Below are 23,035 nucleotides of genomic sequence, written 5' to 3'. Positions count from 1 at the left end.
AAGTTCTGACGTAAGTGAACACTTCAGTTATCAATTGTCATCGGATAATATGCGTGTTTTAAAAAGTTATTTTGTAACGTTTTAGTATAAACTTAGTTAGACATAGTATAAATTATTATGTTTGGTATTTTTATTTCGTTTTTCATATTTTATATTTAAAAATTACGTATTCGTATGTATATTAGATAAGTACGATTGTAAAAATATTATAGATAATACGTTTAAAATAATTTGTTACACTCATCGAAATTATAAGAAGCGTATCTCTCCCTATTAATGTAATATAATCATGAAATACATAGAAAATATAAATATCGGAATTCCAATTCAATAAGGAAATGCATTCATCATGATATAGTTGCATTTTCACCTGTAGGTATATCTGTATATATTACATTGAGTTCTCTCCTATTTATACGGTTTACAAAAAATATTACGTCATTAATTTGTTTCATAGTTATTCTTGTAAGATTTAATTTAAGACGATAATTCAAACTTATTGAGATCGATATTTGAATTCATATCAAAATTGTCAAATAAAAAGCCGATTCATTATAGAAACAGATTTAAATGATCATCACAACAATACGATATAAATACTATCCATTAGTGAGGCGGGGGAATGCCCTCGGTTTAGTCTCGATTATGGTTCCGACCCCGCACTCCTTTATTTTTGGCGAGACATCTGCGATAGTCGATTAATCAGACAAAACGTTAGATTTGTTGCTGGTGTTGACGCCGGCGGTTTAATCGCATTGTGTATTTTAAATAAGCTTTGTATGTAAGTTGTCTGTATGTTTGAATGCTCTAGCTCAACCTATATTAGCTGTAATCTGATTTTGAGTATGCAGGGCTATTCGGTAAGAACTCACTCGTGAAATGTTAAAAAGTCACTTTCGATGATAGGCTATTTTAATGCCTTTATAATATTATTTAAGTCAGTATCGAATATCATCCCATATTCGAAAGTTTATAATAATATAATTATAGTTTAATGAAACAATTTTTGTTGAGTGATAAATATTTTATTTATTTAATTATACACCGACTCTATTACCTACATTTTAATAATATAATTCTAGTGTCGAAAATACATATTTAAGCCTTATAATCTTCATGTTATACTTATATACCATTAGGTGAAACAATTTCTGACGTCATTCCATTTAGTGCACCTGCACTGCTTCTGAAAAGAAAAAAAGAATATAATTACAACAACGTACCTGTGTGAAATATTTTTAAAATTATTATGATACCTCTGGATATACATTTTTATGGTTAAACTTTAGGTTTATGTGATATATTGTAGTGAGTATGCTTTTCCAACATTTAATGATTATATCGATAGAATTTTATTGAACATCTACATTTCAATTATAATACGCTTTAAGTTCTTAGGTACGGGAGAATTTGATCTACGTTCGGCAGACTCTTTCGATTCAAACGTAACTTAGACAGTAATTTATTGTGTCTTATCACTGTATAGTGGTACTTATAGTTCAAAATGGCGTGCTAGACCGATACTAGTGAGTAGTGATCGAAAACATTATCAAGCTTAGAAGTAATTTAGAAAAACTTCCACCATATCGTTTGTTATTTATGTTATTAGTATTTCGTGTGTATTCATGAAACTCTACCACTATTCTTGGTGGATATATCTACGTATGGACTAGCGTGGTAGAATAAGTAAGCTCCAAACATTCTCAGTCTGTTATTTTATGCCTTCGGTTCTATAAAAAACGTGTGCACTTTTAGTATCTAGAAAATAAGTAGTGAGTGATTTTGAACTCGTAACTCATTCTCTCAACTCACTTACGATTATTTTACGACGAAAAATTACTACATATATATTTTTGTATTTATGTATTGGGCCACTTTCTTAATAAAACTCGCCGAGTATGAAGAGTTTTTTTTAATTATTAACAAGAATTTATACTTTATGAATCTAATTCTATAAAATTGTGTTCTTTATTAAATTTATTTAAAATTATGTCGATAAAAATCTATAATTAAATTAATTAAACAAAAAGTTAAATTAATATTTAAATATATGTTAAGACAATTTATATATATTATTTGAATTTTACTCTTACAGAATTTTTAAATTATTTCACATTATTAGACTCATAAGATAAAGCTTCTCTATAAATATTCAGCTGTGCCAGAAAGGGATCAAATAAATCTCATTATTATAAACCTACCGCCAAGAACACGTAGAATACAAAAAATAATTGAGTATTGAGTATTAAGGACCTGATTGGGACCTGGTCTAGTACCTAGGCTCTGATCTGGCCTTTTTTATTGGCCTCGATTAGTAATTATCGAACGCAGCGCTTCATTTGCAATGTTTTAATTTATTATAATTTAATATCTCTGGGTATCTTTGGACATTATATTTATGTATTTTTTTATGATTATATATATTATTTCAATACATAAAAGTTTAAGAAAATTCAGTTGGCAGCAATTGCGCTTAGAAAAGTCATACAATTTTTTATAGTATTATCACGGAATATTACTTTGGGGTAACGCTACAAATAAGTATTTAAATTGTTTTCATTCTACAAAAGAGAGCCGTCCGTCCGGTCTATTTATAACTTGGGAGCTGGAAATTCCCTTCGGGGTGTTTTTAATAAAAAGGAAATACGGATGCGTCCCAATATACAAAAATATTCATAAGATATTTTAATTAACGTAAAATAAAGTCGATTAAGTAATTTTTTATCATTGCAAAAATTATTTAAAAAACAATGATAAAATAGTACTCTTTACTAGCATAGTGCTAGTATAGTAGGTATTGTAATTATAAAAGCGAAAATGATATTAAAAGGTTTACAACTCATTCACGTCAGTCATTCAACCAAGACAATATAAGACCGAAATTACTACTGAAGAGTGACTGATATCTTAATCAATTTCTCTTATAAATAACGATATTTAAGTCAGTATCAGATAAATCTTTCCAGTTCGGATAATAACTCTTTTTGTTTTCTTTTTATGTCGCCAGTAGGTAAGCCAGATGGACTATCTGTTATCTGGTAAGTGGTAACCAAAGTGGTAACTATTTCTAACATAACTAATGCGCAACCAACCTTGGGATCTGAGATATTATGTTACTTGTATCTGTAGTTACACTGGCTGATTTACCTTTCGAACCAACAGTACCATATACAACATTGCTAAATAATATACAACTAATACTAAATAAATATACAACATTGCTAAATATTATCAAAACTACCCACACATCATATATTCTTCTACTACCGCCGCTTCTACTACCGCCAAGCAGCAATACATGGTACTGTTGTTTTAAAGGCTGATTGAGCCAGTGTAACTCTGCAGTTATTACTTATGTAGGAAGGACTAGGTACCTCCCAAGCATGGTGGCGTAATGGTGATATGAGGAATGATTAATATTTATTCCTTACACTACAAATGTCTTTGAGAGTTGGTGACCAATCCTGTTATTAATGTGTGTAGTTATAATGTATTTAATAAATGTTTAATATTTTATTATATTTACTTGGAGAAGAAGACATTATAAAAAAAAGTATCTCGATATTATTATATTTAGCTTTTCTTTGCTGGAATATATACCTATATCTACACTACCATCGCCACATGTTTTTTTTCCTTTCTTTTCACGTTTTTCTCAATATATGATAAAGGGCGAAATAACATTATAATTTATAATACATAATATTTGTTTTACAGAATTAATTTATAAAATTTGTACTGGGTTAAATTATTTTTAAATTAAATCAATTTAATAGTTCTTATGTAGGCATAAAACCTACCTATTTAGGTTGGTTCCTACTATTCGAAAAAATACACCTAAATACTAGCAATTATTTTATAATAATAATAATAATGTACTTAAATTTGATAAAATTAATACGGAAGTTTATTTAAAAAAAAGTTAGGTGTCATTAGGCTCCTAGAAACATGTGTAGGTGGATACGTTAATGTTGCCATATTGGACTACTTAATTCAATATTCTCTTACTTTTTAAAGATAATTTAAAAGTTGCGCCATGAAAATTGCTTAAAAGTGTCTACCTACCTATGTTTTTAACTCCTTATTACCTATATAAGGAAAACAATAATTATTTTATATACCTAAGAAGATATACACTTATCTAAAAAGAAAATCTCTTATCTGCTTCTATTATTGCTTCAACTATTACTGAATATTATGAAGAAAGAAACGACATTTAATGAGTAACATACTTATTTACAATGGGATAATTCATTTGGTAACTTATTATATTAGATCTTACCTATATAATTGTTAAAAATTCATTGCTTCGCTGAAGATAGTCTTTCGCCGTCGGGAAACTCCCGTCGGAGCAACTTCAGCGAGGATACAAATAATTGCAGCCTATTGCTTGATGAATTTTCATTCTGACACCGAATAATTAACGGTGGCGTTTAATTAAGCACCATTTAGCACATGTAGTTGACTGAGTAAAACGTAGCACTCGCAGCGTCGGCGAGTTCCCGACGCGTTCGTTTCAAGAAGGTTGCCAGTCTGTCCGCCATATTGCTGAGCGCCCCTCCCACCGCACCGCGACGCTGTCCGATTGGCCCGTGGATACTCCGTGGGCGGAGCCGCACGCGCCTAAATGTTGCCAGCTTTTTGAATAAATAATTTCAGTAATTTAAGTAATGAAGGCAATTATGGCGTTGTTTAGCTAAGTTTGCGCGGCAGCGAGTGGGAACTTTATATTTATACCGCTCTCTTTATGTACGCCGACGCGCGGTTAATGCGCTCGATCTGTTTACGTTGCGAACGCTCGTTTATTTATTGCGGGCGACGCTGCATGGAACGCGATTTAAACTGCAATTATTTGTGTGCTATAAGGAAAACATATTGCACGATTTAAATGAGCTTTGGACGTTGAATAAATTTAGATACATACATTATAGTATAAACTCATCTTTAATCTAATTGCTAAGCTTTTACATTTAAAACTTCGTTCTAAATATTACTAGTATACATAGTTGCAGTTGCAACATTGTTTTTAATAAAATAAAATTCTCACTTACTAATACGTTTAAAAATAAAAACATTGTAAAGCCTTAAAATTTACAGTTTTTAATAAATTTGATATTTTTCCTTATAAATTAAGCTTAAGAATATTTTTACAACAAATACACGTCCATCCGAAGTAAACAGTGACGTCACGAGGCGTCACAGCAAGCCGATAAAAAGTCGATTTTATCCGCATAAGTTCGGCCAGCTGACTGCGCCCCCCTCGCCCGCACGCACTGAAAACTCAGCGCGACGAGATTTCAGCGCGAGTGAGATAGCCGCAAGCGGGAAACATATGGGCGCGACAGAGATGAGAGTATAGGGCCGCGGCGGCGCGGTGGGCGGGCGTCGCCGGATGATGTATAGAGTGGTGGAGTTAGGTTCAAATTGCGTCGGGAAGTGGCCGAGATTAGAGCCAGTGCGGGCCGTTCCGCGCCGCGTTCGTAAGCCCACTTAAGACTGTTTTTAATACTAGTATTTTTTACGCGATCCCGCAAGGATTTAGCGGATTCCCGTCGCGGATCGTGCGCTTTGATTTATCGGTATCGGTCTGTTCTTGTGTTTACGTTAGTGGGTGACGGGCGGCCGCGTGGACGCGTAATCCAGCGGCTTGGACGAGATTATGACGGATATCATCGGATTTCGTGCACGCACACTGTGACCGTCTTCCTAAGGACTTCCGACTAAATAGCCTTATACTACAACCTAAACGAACTAACAGCACTAATATTACATTTTTCAAGGTGAGTACTTCATATGAATGTATTCTGAAATACTTCGGTAATTTAAACACTACGCACTACCTGTCCACTAGCCTGAAATTTTTTAACTATGAAAATATTTTTCTTCACATGAATGTATGGTTCCTACTTTCTTTTACTATATAGTATATATAATTTCTTAAAGATAATTTACTTTAATTTTATCAAAATCATAACCAAATTATTAATAGATATGTTTGTGTATCTACTCATTTAAACCTAAAAAGTTACTTGATACATACTTATAATTATTTACACCTTAGTACCTACTGCTGAAAGTCTACAAGCATTAACATTATTGAACAACTTCATAAATTATACAGGTACTATTTTTTTACCAGATACTTTAAAACAAAGAAATAGATTTACTTAAAATTTTAAATACAAAATTGAAGATTACCAACATAACATTAAATTTATAACATATAGAAAAAATATAAATTAATACCTACTTAGGTACTTCCAAAACTTCAAAAGTACTTTCTAAAGTAGCTATAAATAGTATAAAACAACGCTTTCTCTGATCACATCCACGATAACTTCTTGTAAGCTAATGATGCGGTTTCCACTAATAGAAAGAGCGATAAACACGTCACAGGAAGATTTATAATTTGTAAATTGTATGTACAAAATGGCAGTAGAATGACGATGTATCTAAAATACCGGTTTCGTAATCTTACATGGCTATCGAAATCTACCTACCTAGGCTGCCTAGGCTATCTCTATCTTACGATACATCAAAACAATCGACCAGAAAAGGTCTTAAAATGCTTTAGAATGTGTCCATCTTCTCAGTTAAAAATTTGTTCAGCAAAGGCATTATATTTAGGTAATTACTAAATTTATGTTGGCTCCTTGCAATGGACCTCAGTAAACTAGATGGGACAACTAGTTACTATTAATGAACGAATACCTTGCTAGTCACTTCCAGGCGTCTATAATAAACTAAACTGAAAATAAATTATAGAAAATCATGTTCTATAACTTACAATTTTATTATTAATCTTCATACTTTTTTAAGCTCTAATTAATTATTAGTAGAGTTTTGTGCTTTTTGCATTATGTTTAACAATCAATATAGTCCAAAAGATCCAAAAGTCTCTATAATTGGACCGGAATTGAAAGAGGCTTAATTGATACCATCAATTAAGCCTTGCAACTAAAACCTAGCCTTAAAATACCATATAATATGTACCGAATATTATTGAAGTATCTCTTTAGTAACAAAATAGGTATAACAAAATAGGTATTGAGAAGGAATATATTTAAAACCCTGAACAAAATGTGAATTAATTCTCTTTATCATCCGAATTCGAATATTTTTAAAAATTTTCTCAACATAAATCATGTACCAAAAACTCTTTTGTTTGAGAACCTGGAAGGATTATATTATATTATTTTATATTTTCTTTCTATACGACGATATACGAAAATTTTCTGAAATTCTGAAAGTGAAATCAAAGCCTTAGTCTAAACTTATATACCAACTATCATGATATTTAAAATTTTAGTTTAAATTTAATTCAATCTTCCTAATTAAAAGAACTTTATTTAAATTCCTAAATATTTTATTATAAAAATATTAATATAATTATTTATTAATTTCAATTAGGTATTATACTTACCTGCTGGTTCGTATTGCCGACGGATAAAATTGATTACCAAACATTCTTTATAATGTAATCAATTTATGTATTATAATGGGGCAATAAAAATATTATTAGAAGTCCAAACAATAGAAAACACTCTAATTTCAATTAATTAATTACTACATAAATATATATTTTCTTATAAAAAAAGGTATTTTTTTAATAACACAACACACAACCTGTAATAACTATATAACATGTATTCGATGTTTATTGAGAAAACAAAACACAAACAGCATTTAATTCCTAAAAAAATTCTAAAATCTAATCTTGTTAAAATCATATAAAAACTTAGTAAGAAACGGAATAATGAAAATTATATAATCATTATAGTTTTACCGAAGTTTATAGAGACTAAAAATGTTTAATTCATTGTATAAACAAAGGAGTGTAAGTGAGTTCAAGAAATAAAATAAATATTACTTACCTACAAAGTAATTTAGGCTACTGATGATAATAAAAAATTGATTGCAATGCTGTAATTGTAGATATATGTATTTATCAAAAAACGGAAATCGTAACGATATTGTAATCTAATATTACAATACGAACACATACGTACTTACCATGTACCTTACGTACCAATCCATGTAAATAATATCTTAATATTTCTTTATCATTAATAATTTGTAGATTGATTTGTTAGATATCGCGAATAGGAATAACTAATCATTGAAGCTACCCAGGTAACTTACGAATTTCTTTGCTAGCTATCTCTATATCGTTTAATGGAGCGTTAAAGTTTACGTTTTTAAGATTATTATTAAATTTTTCCAGGTATACCTTGATGACCTTATGGTATGACCTTACTATATATATGTATCATACATGTACATATATACATACAATAACCTGCAAGTAAAATATTTTCTGTATCAATAAAATTTTATAAGCTAATATTCACGTCAGATTTTGTTTTCATTATATTATACCTACATTTTTTAATTTTAAATTTTTTTTTATTTAACTAAAATGACAAAGGTGCAACATTTTACTATACTTACATAAATAGAAACAAGTGGAAATTTTAGTAAATAAAACTGCACATGGAAAAATAAATATAAGAATTAATAATAATGGGACATGACATTAATTATATATCTATATCTATTGGCATGATTAATAAAATTAAATTATAACAGTAATTTAATTTCATTAATCATGCTAATAATATAGGCAAGACAATATAGATTATAAATGTACTATATAAATAATAATAAAAACGTATAAGTTTTGTATATACCTAGTTACTAAAACCAATTAGAACTGATATAAAAAAAAATTATACGTACGTATTTATAAACACAAGATAACTAAACCAATTTGCGAATATTTGTATAGATTTAATATTTAAATATCACTTCCGTTTAAAGAAACTGACACTTCCAGTTTGACTATTCCTTCCACAGTCAGCTACACGGATCAAGAGAGAGATAAATTTGGAATGTACTTTTTACGTTGAAAACAAAACAGTCATACAGAGAGTTCTTAAATATAAAGTTACACACACATTCAAAATCACATACAAAATTAAAAAAGAACAGCTATATTTAGAAACTCCTTCTTCGGTTGGCTAAAAATAAAATCAAAATTGTACAGAAAGGGACGTAGGTATGCGTGTGTAATTAAATTATTCAATTAATTTGAAAGGGAAAAATAGTTTTTGTTTAACTTAATTAAACTAATTTGATTAATTAATAAATAGTGCAATCCTTATTTATCTTTATGTTGGTACCATATTCATAATCGAAGAATTTATTAATTAGATATTTAATACTGTATTGTTTATTTTTTATCTATTGACTATTGAGTTTAATGTCATTTTATTTTTACTTGTATTTTATTCAAATTTGACCTCTTTATCAATCGTACCTACATAAACATGATAATAACGATAATCTGTTTTAGAAATGTCAACTTTATTTCGGTAAAAAATCTTTATCATTATAATAAATAATAAAATTATAACGTAATCTTTTAAAATGTCTCCTCTCCTTTTGTAAGTGAAATATTGAAGAAAAACAAAATTACGTAATATATTCAACTAGTATAATTCCAGACATAATATATTTTTACTTAATATTTTTACAAATGTACCTACTTAATTGTTCTTGTTAACACGTATCCGCCTTCAACGCTTAGTATGGGTTTGATTATAACTTAGACGTAATATGAATATATCTTGAGTTCTCCGACGTTCCCGATAAGCTTTTATGAGTGACCCAGCTGGCATTTACTTTGAAGTTGAAATTAATTGTCAACGATTTTAAATTTTACTCGGATCCAAAGAAACTGTATGCGCAATGAGTTAAATATATACCAATCTTATATAAGGTTCCTCATAATTATCATTAATACTAATAATTTGGATAGTGTAGAGCTGATTTGAAAAGCTTGGAAAGATTTTTCGCTTAAAAGTATGAACAATCAACAAGATTAATTGTACTTTTTTATTTGAACAAGTAAACTATAAAAATGTAAGTCTAATTTTATATAAATACATTTATATTGCGGCCCATAGTACCATAATTATAACGTATTTATACTCTTAATTTTTTTTACTAACTATTGCTGGTCTAATACAATGGTCAAGAGGTAATAAGGTTAGAAAGTAAAAGAATTTAATTAATGATAATTATTTGAAGTATGTCTCATCATATTGACAATACCCGTTTTTTATTAATTAACTTATCGAGCAGTTAAATGGGCGATGAAGGTTTAGACGCAAACTCTATAATTTTGAAGTTGAAAATCTACCAATGGGTTTGTAGGCTTTTGTCAAAAAATATAAAATATGATTAGAAAAGATTTAAGGAAATTTTATACTTAATTTGTAGTGGTCATTGGATATGAAAAATAGAAGGATTATATTAAGTTTTCTAGTTAGTCAAAATAGAAATGAGAAACGAGACCTTACTATTAGATTTTTCGTATGAGTAACAACCAATGCCTTCAAAGTTTAAAGGAATTGTTCTTAATTTCAAAATTAATTTGAATATAAAAATGTGAAAATGCTTTTATTTAGGAATGTATTTGAAAATAATTAATAAATAATTACTATGGAGTTTGAACGCTTATATTAATTTGACTACAAAATGGTTTAAAAGTTTAAGGTTACGTTCATTTTTAAAGTTATAAATTGAAGCCATCATTACTTTATTATAAGAAATAATACATAAAGTTTAAACTTGATGTCAACAAAACCATATAAGCTCTGTTTTTTGTAAGCTTTAGTCCCAATTGACCCAGCGTAGGCCCAGCGTGGCAAAAATTTTCAAAAGAAGGTCATGTCTCAAATCTGAGAGCTCTTGAAAGCAAGTGTCGCTGAGAAGTTTTTCTTCACTGTAAAAGAAAGCGAAAAATTACTAATTGATACGGACTTAATTTGAAAAGTCAGAGGTGCGTGTCTTGGGGTGTGAACTTTTGCGTTGAAGTCCAACGATCTCCACGTTACTTAGAGTCTAGACTATTGTGGATTCCTTTTACTAAATTTAATATTGGTAATTTAACTAAGATTTGTAACAAAAAACAAAAAAAATAATGTAATTTCGATGGCACTATGGCTTTTGAAGAATTTCAGGTCGCTAAACGATTTTAACACGAGCGATGTTGAGGCTCTGCTAGTAATGTATTGGGCCTAAAGTTAATCGAAAAATATAAAAGATCATATTTTGTAAAAATTAAATACATATTAAAATATAAACAACAATACATAAAAACCAATAAGCCTATTTACAATTTGTAACACAAGCGCTCGCACCTAAAATAAGTGTTCAGCCACACTCATGATACTAAGACAAGTAGCGATAACTTGCCTATTTTTATTCACATTCATGAATAGATACATTGAACGTTTCTCACGGAACGCCAGTATCGTGCGTGTCAATATCGACACCGCCATAAAAACTCTTATCAACTGATAGGCGAGATACAAGCGAAGATACACTCAAATATTTGCCGTGTTGGATGTCGTTACACATGTTCGACACTCACATTTCATTCACTTACATTTTATAGATATGATTTTTCTATGTTCAGTTTTTGATCGTGTTTGTTTTCTTGTGAAATGTGTTTTGTTCTCTAAGTAAGTGACTTCTTTATTTAATCTCTAAAAGTAACTATCTCGTATGTTATGAGGACATTTAAACATTTTGTTATGGGATATATTTATTTATTCATAGTTTAACTAAACTACTAATTTGGGAAATATATAAATGTTAGGTTGAAGGTCATTGTCTGTTTTTAAAATATTATGATATTCATCATATAAGCTTATCTCATATAGTTATCATTTAGATTTTCAGAGTAGTAATGAAGTTAATGTTATTACGACATAATATTTAGACAATTAGACATTTTATTTGCTAGAAATATGTTGTTATTGTAAAGAGAGTTTTTCAATTGTATTGTTTGTATAGAGAATTTTATATTCTCATAGTGTGTCATATTTTTAAAAAACCTAATCTAATATAAACCCAAAAAAACAATTAAAGGGGTAGAAACTCAATAATACAACAAGGCTTAAATTAAAATTATTAATATATGTACTGGATATTAAATATATTTTTACAGTATGTATTTAGTCTGTAACGATATTTTTTGATAAAAATACAAATTTATATAGACTTGTCCGTGCCTTGGGTTTATTTTATTATTTATTTTTTTTACTTTTGGTATGCATTAATATTTTTATTTCCAGACAGCATCACTATCGAAATTTCGAGATCATCTTGATGTGATTTTATAACGTTTAATTATAATACGATGTTATAGACTCGAATTATACACATGTGAGTTTAGTTAAAATCATGTGTTATTAACTAGATTTAGAGGTCAGGTGATAAGCATTCTTTTTTTAAACCGGTTAAATAATAAAATAAATAAATAATAATTTATATATACTTTTGAAGTCGACCGGGCTGTTGTACGCTATAATTAGTACTTAGTACTAGTAGTAGTAAGTAAACACAACGCATTGAGTGGTACTAATTCTATTTTTTATATACCTATTGTTGTGTGAGTGAGTTTTTAAATAATACTGATTGAAATAGATTGGCGTTCCAAGGATAGTCAGCCTAAAGCCGTCTGACTTAACGTCGCCGTATTGGCTGACCATAGCAGGAATCTAAATGCATATCTTTCATTCTTAAGTTGTGATAATGATAAACTCTTAGATTATTTATATATACATAGATACATTGTCGCACTACAAAAGAGCTAAAATAAACGAGCCATTTTTATTATCTTGGTGTGCGTGGCAGCTACGTTTGCCACTCGCTAAACGTCATATTACTTTATTAGTGTGCGTGCACTTCAGTAAGGCCAGTGGCCAACCGTTGGCCGTTAATTTTTTCGACGCGTTCTCAGTTATTGTACACAGATAAGACAATCTATCTAGACAAATAAATAATCAAAGGATAAACTATCCAATAATTAATCCATCCGTCAAGTTTGATAGATATTTCTGTCAGTTTAGTACATACCGAGAGATAGATGTAATATTTTATCATTGTCTCACGTGATGAGATTAGCGAATCATTTAAAAAATAAATTTATTTTTAGTAAAGTATGTTCTCGGATACTTATTTACTCCATTTGTAACAAAACTCATTGAGATGTTAGTTAGACTTAGTCTTTTTTTTAATTTGTAGTAGTAAGTTTAATAGATTTATTATTTTTATTTCACGTAGGTACTCACTGCCGAGTTACTGAAACAGAAACAGAAGTCATAGATTTTTATCATCTGATTCACTTTTTTGTAATTTCTTCGTTTTTATGAACATTACCTAAAAATTAGTTTCTAAAAATGAGTATATAATACAAACAAATATACGACATACTTTTTAATAAGCCTTAAATATATTTGGTAGTACTGGTACCTAGTTTACATTAGTATTAAGTATAAAATAAGTCATTAATTTTTTTACATCTGTTATCGATGCATTCGAGATATTATAATAATAAATATAATATATTTTAATAAATAGTAAAAATAAAATTTAATTTCTAAACCATTTTTAGAAAATGTTAAACCGTAAACGCCATTTTATTTTTATTCACCGGCACAGATAATAACATCGGAATAAAACTGCATAGGTCGGACAAAACGAGGACGTTAGCGCTTCAGCGCCGACCTTTGTTCTCTTTGTTGAATATTGAATTTCCGACTGAAGTTCCACGTAAAAAAGGCAATTAAACTCATAAATCACTATATTCGAGCATTTTCCACCTACTTCCTATTATTCCACCGCGTTTTATGATCGAAAAAAAAAACGTCCATCTACTGACATCCCCATTTGAAATATGAAAGTTTGTTAGGCTGTATATCTCCATCGTACGATTATTTACAACGCTTCCTTTTTACAGCTTTGTGTACACGCCTTAAATCACGTTGATAATATTTTATGTTACGTAGGACTGATATATTGTCTTAGTTGGAATTTTTTGAATGAGCGAAGCTGAGACTTTAGCAGATTTGTTTTGATAAAGATCTTACTATTATATGGCATATTCACAACTTAACGATAAAAAATGTTATAAATAGATGTTATCCTATTAATCCTTTAGATTTATTTTAGCTCGTTTCCTGTACATTATCACTGTTGATATTGATAAAATATGTTTTGAAACAAAATTCCGATATGAAAAAGTTTCATTATTTCATTTTAAATATATTTTTCGCCATCGTTCAAGAAAATCACAAAAGTATTCGAAGAATTCATGATCTTATACCAATTTTATTCTTATTTTTAGGTACGCTAATGCTTTACGCCCAATAAGCGTAAAAAGACAGTCGCTAACGCGGCTCATTTGCCAAAAGTACGAAGAAAGCATCACGATTCATCTCCGAGTGTACAAAGAGGCGCTGGCGGCCGGTATGGAGCCGCTAAGCGAGAATGGTCTGTGCCTAAGTGAACTGGAACTCCACGGAGGAGGGCACTTGCACGAGTCCGTTGCGGCGTCAGTCGGCTCAGCGATATCGAGTCTGATGGCGCCGTTACACCACGAGCCGCAGCACGCACCGTTGCATCATGCTCCGCCCTTACACCATGAGCCGTTAGAAAAATTAAAGCGTAAGTGTATACTATTTTTTTAAAATTATTTAACATATGGTTTCAATTATATGTAGAGACAATAATCGCTAAACTTACTTTAACACAATTATAAGTCTCACGATGTGGTTAGAGATTAATTTTTAGTTTATCTAAACAATAAATAATTAAATACAATCCCTACGGTAAAGTATAAAACCGGCACTTAACCGGCTACATTTCAATTACATTCTATTTTATTAAAAAAAAAAATTAAAATGGACTTTATTTGATTTTTTATTATGGAAACAGAATTAAACATTTTATCAACTGTATGAAAAACAGATAAAATACTTTTTTGCCATTACAAACAATAATATCAATTCATTTACAAAAGATTACTTGTCAATACGAGTACGAAGTGAATATAGTCTAATTTTGTATGTATTGATAATGCCCACATCGTCACGCTTGTCGGACAATTTATACTTTACATCTACATTAAATCATCGATCCGTACAGCACGTGCGTGCTCTACGAATACTCATATCTTTTATACATTGATAACATTAAGACGACATTGTGTTTAAAAAAACCCAATTGAGCAAATGATAATAGAAAAAAGATATCCAAACTTGAAAGAGTTCATACAAGTTGTTATTGTGCCGAGATGGCTCATTAGATAAGGAACTGAGATATTAACATATGGTGGATACTTCAAATCTATAGAACAGCTGGTTTTGCTCGCACCAAATTTGTTTATAAATTTATAGTAGTATCGTAGTAAAGGAAATCGAGGAAACTTGCCGTTGTTGTTGTAAACCTTCGTAGCATTTTATATGATATTTATTATTATCTACTGCATTTTACCAGTAAATTTAAAAAAGGAAATAAAAATTTAGGAAAGGAAAATATATTAAGAGTATATTGAACAGCTCAAAAACTCACATTTAAACTCAAATGTAAATGAACAAATAGAATTATTCACCTTGCGTTTTTACGTCAGCTGGTTAATCTAAAATGTTTAAAAAAACGTACTAAAAAAAAGACATAATTTTAATAATTATTTTAGATGGTTTTATTGACATTTGAAAATTAATTGCTACAAAAATATATATTTGAAAATGCAACATATTATTATAAATAATTTCACGCTACTTTATCTGATGAATGAGATGAAATTGATAGAGATGACAGAGTATGGCGATAAAGTATTGACAGTCTCCCGAAAAACCTATATTTTGGTGACATAAATATCAAAACAATAGTTTACAATCATTATTTATTACATTTTATAAAGTTAAATTTAAATCTAATGAATTTTATGTGAAAGTACAAAATAAAATATTTAAAAGTATAAAAAAAAATGAGCAACAAATAAGTTCATCATGCACCTGTTTGATGAATTATTCAGCGAGAAACACGCGTAGGGTGAGAGGGTGCGATCGGATAGTTTTTACAAACGCATCAATATAGGATTACGCGCCCCTGCCGTTTAGTTACGCAATTAGTGTCGAACTGCGCACAAATGAACGGTGCTCCACTTACATAAAGTAAAAAAGGACAAAATAAAAGGACAGCACTATTATTATATTTTATTTTAATATTATTTATCTATAGCTCCTTTCGTCACTTATAACAATTATAGAAGTTTTTAATTTATTTATTTTCTATCTATTTTATCTCATACTGTACAAAAACTTTAAGTAAAAACCTTGTTTTATCGAAGTATCTTTTTATAAATAACTCCTAAAGATATTTTTATCTCCAGTGAAAATTACAATAAAACCATTAGTCACGGAAGTCCATACAGAATGAATAAAGTACAATTGGTAAAACCGACATGAATTATACTCTACTCAAAAATCTTTTTGTAAGTCTCATTTTTCTAACACTAACTAAATTTAAAATATATTTCACTTGGTTCTTATAAAAATATTGTATTTTTTTTGTTTTTAAAGGAATATACTCGTAATTACAGTATACATTATTTATAAAATAAAAATGTAGATGCGATTTAACACACGTGAAGCTGGCGTAAACAAAATGATTCGCAATCCATCACTGCCGAACAAAAAAGGCAATCATTTAAAGTCAATCCAAATGAATCGACTTTAACGTTATCTCTCTCTTTCGTTTTATAGTGTTTTTGTACATAAAACGTGCGCTATCTCTGTCCCACATTAAAAACGATCCCCCTAAAATCGGTGAACCATTATATTGTGATGATTAGCCCTACACTTGCTTCGCCATTGAATTTAAATGGGGGATTAAGAAGACTGCATTTTATTTATTAAAAAGCTATTGTGTGTTAGTTCATTAGTCAATTGCTGTCGTTGCCGAGTGTCCAAATTTTTCGCTTTTTATACTATTATTTATTTTTTATTGGTAAAAGCGAAAACTAAGTTTACGAGTCATGCGCTTAACTTTGCAATAGATTGTAATCATAATTTATACCTGTAACAGTGTACCTTTCATAAACAAATCTAAATTACTAGTCTAACATTGATGCTGTAATAGGTAAAAATATATCTATAAAAAATATATTTTTAAAATGTAATCGACAATGCGTATGGCTTCAGCTTATCCGTCGAAGATTGTTCTCATATCCCCCAGATTTTTATAAAATATGCGAAAAACACGTTTCGTGGCTTTAATTTTAAATTGAGCTGGTTTTGCGGAATCTTGCTAAAGCCTACGTTGATTTTGTAGGTTTTTTTCACCTTCCCGTTAACCCCGCTTCTTATTAGGTTCTGGGGAAAAATGGGAAACTAATTATGTGGTGAATTGAAAGGCTTTCCGGGATTTGTCTTTAAATAATTTAAGGTTCTATATCAGTTTAGCGGATTTGTACGATTCTGAAATACGTGTAAATTATATGGATTCGGTATTTTGATTTTTTATCAAATTAACAAAAATGTTTCAATTTAGAAATAAAATTTAATTTATTTTGTGAATGTGAAGTTTCTGGCATTAAGCACGTTTTGTACCCGAGACAGCTCGCTCGTAGTTTCTTATTGTTAGTGTTAGGAGTATAATCGTAACCCAGGAACTATTTTTTCGGGAAGTTTATTAATTCCATACGGTAACCTAGAATATATAATCTTATTGAAAAATATTCATTGTCAGTGAAGTTATATTGTACTAAAGGACATTTCGATCTGTTTATATTTTATTAATTAACTACTTTTATTAAAACTAAATGCACTTAATGTAATGTAAGTTTGAGTGTATGGACTTTATTGCTCAAGGGGTGATCCGTGAACGGCAGTAAATTACAGGGAGAGTGCGCATCTAATCCAGTACCAATATTTGTTTTGTTAGTTCGTGTCCCGGCTCAGATTATATAGTTTATCTCGACGTCTCCAAATCTAAACGGCAGATATCTCAGCCCGTGGCGTCAAGGCTCTGTCGTATTTTGTTAATGGTTAATGTTTTGCCTACACGTAACTCAGATTTAAAGCTTTCTATTTTCCTTAAAATGTATATATTTTTTATTTTGTTAACTCAAGTTATTTATTAGATATATCAAAATATAATATTGAATAGGAGTACTTAGACCATTATCAAGATATTCTCATGCAACTTACCTTTTTTTATACTTACCTGATTATTTAGTGGAAATATATCACTGAATCAATATTGTGATTATTACATATTGGCACGACAAAAACAATTGCCATTCAATCTCTATACATTTACAATTAAATAGGAAAAAAAAATCGGTAACTTTTGAAGCCGTATTCTTGGCAAAAAGTCACTCCCTCAATAACATTAACGTAACTATTCTGATTTATGATGCAAAAAGTGACGAAAAAAGTTGGTGCCACACTGTCTGCCGCTATGATCCGCCGTTACTATAAAAGTTTTTGTGATGAAAAAAAATTGCAAACCCTCGTGACACGACGAGACACGAGAATTTAACACCGGTGCCGGTGTCCCTCGTACGCATCAAAGCTATCTTTTTGCCGTATTTTTTTTCTAGTAACAAAATTGACAGCATTTAATGACTAGGGAATAGTTATTTATATGATTTAATTAACCTTTACCTTATATTTGTATATTACTTTCTTTTATTTATTTATTTTTTATATATTTAATTATATTTTCAGAGTAATTACTTCCCGAACTAATTCTAGACGCACATATTCAAAAATAAACAAAATTAGTGTAAGGATTCTTACTCATTGATAACATTAAGTAATTTTTTGTATGTTAGGTTAGGTTTATTAAAAATGTTAAAAGTAAGTACATTTAACACATGTGTTACAATAAAAGCGACTGATACAGACAAATTATAACAAAAACTACATAAGAATTACACGCTCAAGATGTTTTATCTAACAAAAAATCGCCTACATCAATGTCAATATTTTCAAAACTCGCTTTTCGCGGAGGGCGTGTATGCATTTTCTGCACGACAGATGTCGCATCCGCCTAAAAAACCCTGAAGAAGGCGTGGCGGTAATAAATTTTGTCAAAATACGCTTGACGCGTTCGCTTCCCATCTCGCCCTATTAGAATAACAGAACAAATCGGTTTAATTTGTTAACAGCCGTTTCGAATGGGTGTCACATGTCTTAGAGGTAGGCCTATAAATTGTTTAGTCGCGCCTTTACTAATTGCCGATGACAAAGTTTAACAGCTTAAACACATGTCTATCGGTATTTTATTGATGAAAAAATTATTGGGGATGTCCAACTTTTTTTTAAGATACTATTTTATTTCAAATTTTTAAATTTATTTTTGTTGTTGTTTTGTTGTTTAAATTTTGTTTAAAAATGAATTATAATAATTACCCAAAATCCAAAAAGCTATGGACAAATATATGGTAAAAAAAACTTAGATTCAATGTTAATAACGCAAAAATACTTCGAAAATATTATCAATAGAGAAAAATTTATCATACCAATATTTAAATTGTATTCAGCGCATAAATAAATAAATACAATAATTAGAGAGTTTAAATATACTATCATATCGTCTTCAGATATATAGCTCTAAATGTTCATTCTTCTTTCTGAGCGAGTTATTTGTTATTTTGGGCTACAGATTATCTTCGAATTATTTTTAACAAAGTAGGAAATGATACGGTAGTTTCACAATATACTTAAAATTAAATCAAATATAGATTTGAACATTTGAATGGATATAAAATATTTTGAAACTGTAACAAAACAAAAACTAATAATGATAAACTGGTAACACCTAGTTTCTGACTCTACAAAGTCAAATCGACCTTTCTGGGATGAACAATAAAATTTCGTAGACGCTTAAATATTTACTAAATAATAAATTTAACCTTTAGAAAAATATTTATATGTTACGTGTATTATTCTCAGATTATATTGATGATAATATAATAAATGGTGTAGTGTACTTTGATTCATGAGAGCAAAAAAAGTACTACCTAATTTTATGCTGGTTCTACCAATTCAAAACTTTATCTACGAGTTAGACTTTATTCAATATTAAATTACGATTCAAAATGGCTTGTAAGAGACTACTTAACTTACTAATATGTTTCTACTTTGTTTATATGGCTGCAAATCCCATTCAATGATGCGAATTGAGAACTTGCAACTTTTGCAGGTTCTCAATTCGCATTAGGCCAATAGAAAAACCCACTAAAAGTTACTAGTTTTCTCTATTAAGAAGTTTTAAGTAACTAAACGGAGTTAGAATAAAAGCAATACTGATACCATTACAATACTGGTCCCTCAGAAATCACGTAAATTTATTGATCATGTGTCTCTGTGAAGCAGAGAATAGAGAATGTCGGTAGATGCCACATATGTGTGTAATATATATAACTGATTTTTTAAATTAAGGTTAAAGGTTGTCCTAGGATTGGGGACGACAATAGCTCGTGGGGTCAGGATAGAACCTGCTACTTTTAACATCGCTAGGCGGCCAGTAAACCATTGATTTAAATCACACTATGCATATCTGTGTACCATCTTCTGACTTGTTTTTAGATCGGCTGAAATTTTAATATACGTATTATTTATATACAAACATTTCTTGATAAATTATTATATCAAATCAATTATTTAATTACTTATGTTTATATCATTAGTTATAAGTTAATAAATCAACGAGTTATTTAGCACATGCTGATTCAGGAAAATCAGTGAGAATTAAGAATTGACATGTATCGGCAAACAATAAGTCGTCGGTACAAACAGTATTTGCGATGAGAATGATTGATAGTGGCCGACAGATGTAGAGCTAACCCTTACACTGCCGGCCCATCTGTCGTGATTTGTGGTCAACGAGAACCATACCGACCTTACACTTTCTCATTATATTGACACTATTGGGTATATGTAGTAAATATAACCCTTTTAAAGGCGACTGAGAAAGCTGTAATATTGGTTAGCATTAATTATCACAAGATTGATGAGTAAGGGATTCTTACAAACACTGCATTTAAAGTTCAGTATCTAACCGTCACACCTCGGAGAGTACTGTCTGTTAACATTTATTGTTATCATTAATATCTGAAGATAAAAGTTCCAATTGATTTATCAACAAGCATAGACTTTTGACCAGCTTTGCCATACTTATCATTTATCGTCACGTGTTATATAGTCTTGCCCTTTTATTTCATTTATAAAATGTGAAAGATAATATTGTTCTAAAAAATATTTTATCATGTTTTTGTTCTTATGAAAAAAATCGACGATTATTTTATGTCCAATCATTTTAGGAATAAAAAGTCAATAATATTTTAAACAATATATTCAAAACCAACCTTATTGAGTTATATAAATTACTAAAAGTGATTTAGTCATTTAATTAAAGATCCTCTCAAACTGTGTTAAGTAATAAATATTTAAAGTATATTTAAAGCTCATGAAAAGTTCACGTCGTCGACGTTTCGCATTTTATTAGCTCTGGCGGTAATATATTTAGAAAACAATGTCCATATCTTTTGTATAATATTACTGTTCTCATTCCAATTTTATTTGTCGCTATAAAAGGGCAAATAACGGTTGTTAAAGAGTAGCTGCGTATAGCAAACACATAGGATAATAAATCTTTTTATTTTATGACAAATTGTTGTCTGAACGTTGCTCAGTCACCCTCGCCGCAACAAAAGATCTAGAACAAATAGGGACATAATAGCCCATGATGGCCAAATACTGTACAATGTGAAACATACGTAAACATAAACACAATGATAATGTCCTCCTGTGATATTGGTTTGACTGCAATTATATTAAATAGTACATTGTTGGTGTAATTTATTACCGACGGGTGAATCTCTTATCCTTACAAAAAATAATGTATGTTGTGTATTCTTACTTTCAGACAATACGTTATCATTCGTTAGAAAATAGCTCCTCTTTTTATTAAAAAAAAAATATAAAAAAAATTTGGGAGTATTGTTAAGAAGTACAATTTTTATACCACCTTATGGATAGGTTAATGTTAGAGTTATACCTAATTGTTTTTTTTTTCTATAATAATAATTTCAATATTTCTATAAATGTACGATATATATTAGTTTAACGCGTAAGGCGAGGGTTTTAATGAATCTAATATGTAAAACTGACGAGGCGTTTGTATAAAACACGTTGACACGTCATGTGATATATGACAGTGCGCAACAATAGCGGATGACGTCGCTTTGTGAGACGCGGTCTCCGGGACCCGCCTCGTAATTATAGTGTTATGACTTTACAATATTATGCGTACACCGTTATATGACTCGAGCCCCACGAGATATGTGAAATGGTAAATTAAATTACTCGTCATCACATCTAATACCTACCTATTCAGTTAGAATTACTTAAATAAGACATTATTTTAAATCACACTAAAACGTTACGTTATTTTTTTATGTCTAATTAAAGAAACTGCTTTTATATAAATTCATCAATAATAACTATTAAAGTAATATTTTAATTTTAGCATTGATAATAAAGTTCTGATATATACATAAATATACATAGAATTTGACACATTATAATAATAACAGAATATTAAACCCGAAAGTAAAATAAATAGTTAATGCGTTTTCGCCCTCCGAATTCGCGGGTATAATTCTGTAATCGCCATAAAATCAGTATCACCACACTAATATATTTATGATATTACAGCTCGCACTAATATTTATGCAAATTGAAAATATACAGAATGGCATCGTTTACGGCACCCCAATCCTCAGCGTAGAATATAACGACATATGTATGTCAAGTTAAAATACGATCATTTTAATTCCATACGTTCTATTGGATTCTTTAAATTTTATAGAATATATTACATAAACTATATTTTAATATTAAGTTTTTTTTAAATTAATAACATTAGGCTGGAATACAGGCTAATGGACTATCTCATAATAAATGTTTAACACGGCTCATTGTCATTGGCACTGTTGAAAATATTAACTATACCAAACTTAGAAACTTAGATGTTAAATCCCTTAGGCCTCTAGTTACATTCAAACTCACTCACTCACTTACCTTCAAACCAAAATACAATAATATAAAAAAGTAATGCTGCTTAGCGGTAGAATATACATCGGTGGAATCCAGACGGACTTGCA

General features: G+C 29.8%; 1 protein-coding gene across 2 annotated transcripts in view; it reads left to right on the top strand.

The window, feature by feature from the left end:
• Nucleotides 1-5,443: 5,443 nt before the first annotated feature.
• LOC125066344 (pituitary homeobox homolog Ptx1) overlaps nucleotides 5,444-23,035 on the top strand; it is a 44,811-nt gene continuing 27,219 nt past the window's right edge. For both annotated transcript variants that reach the window (XM_047674395.1, XM_047674394.1), the window contains exons 1-2: nucleotides 5,444-5,780; nucleotides 14,201-14,520. In XM_047674395.1, the coding sequence (XP_047530351.1) occupies nucleotides 14,325-14,520 (196 nt within the window). In that variant the 5' untranslated portion in view covers nucleotides 5,444-5,780; nucleotides 14,201-14,324. The remainder of the gene's footprint in view (nucleotides 5,781-14,200; nucleotides 14,521-23,035) is intronic.

Source organism: Vanessa atalanta, chromosome 9 (assembly GCF_905147765.1).
Source record: "Vanessa atalanta chromosome 9, ilVanAtal1.2, whole genome shotgun sequence".
In the NCBI taxonomy this organism is placed as follows: domain Eukaryota; kingdom Metazoa; phylum Arthropoda; class Insecta; order Lepidoptera; family Nymphalidae; genus Vanessa; species Vanessa atalanta.
This window is presented reverse-complemented; position numbering and strand designations above follow the sequence as displayed.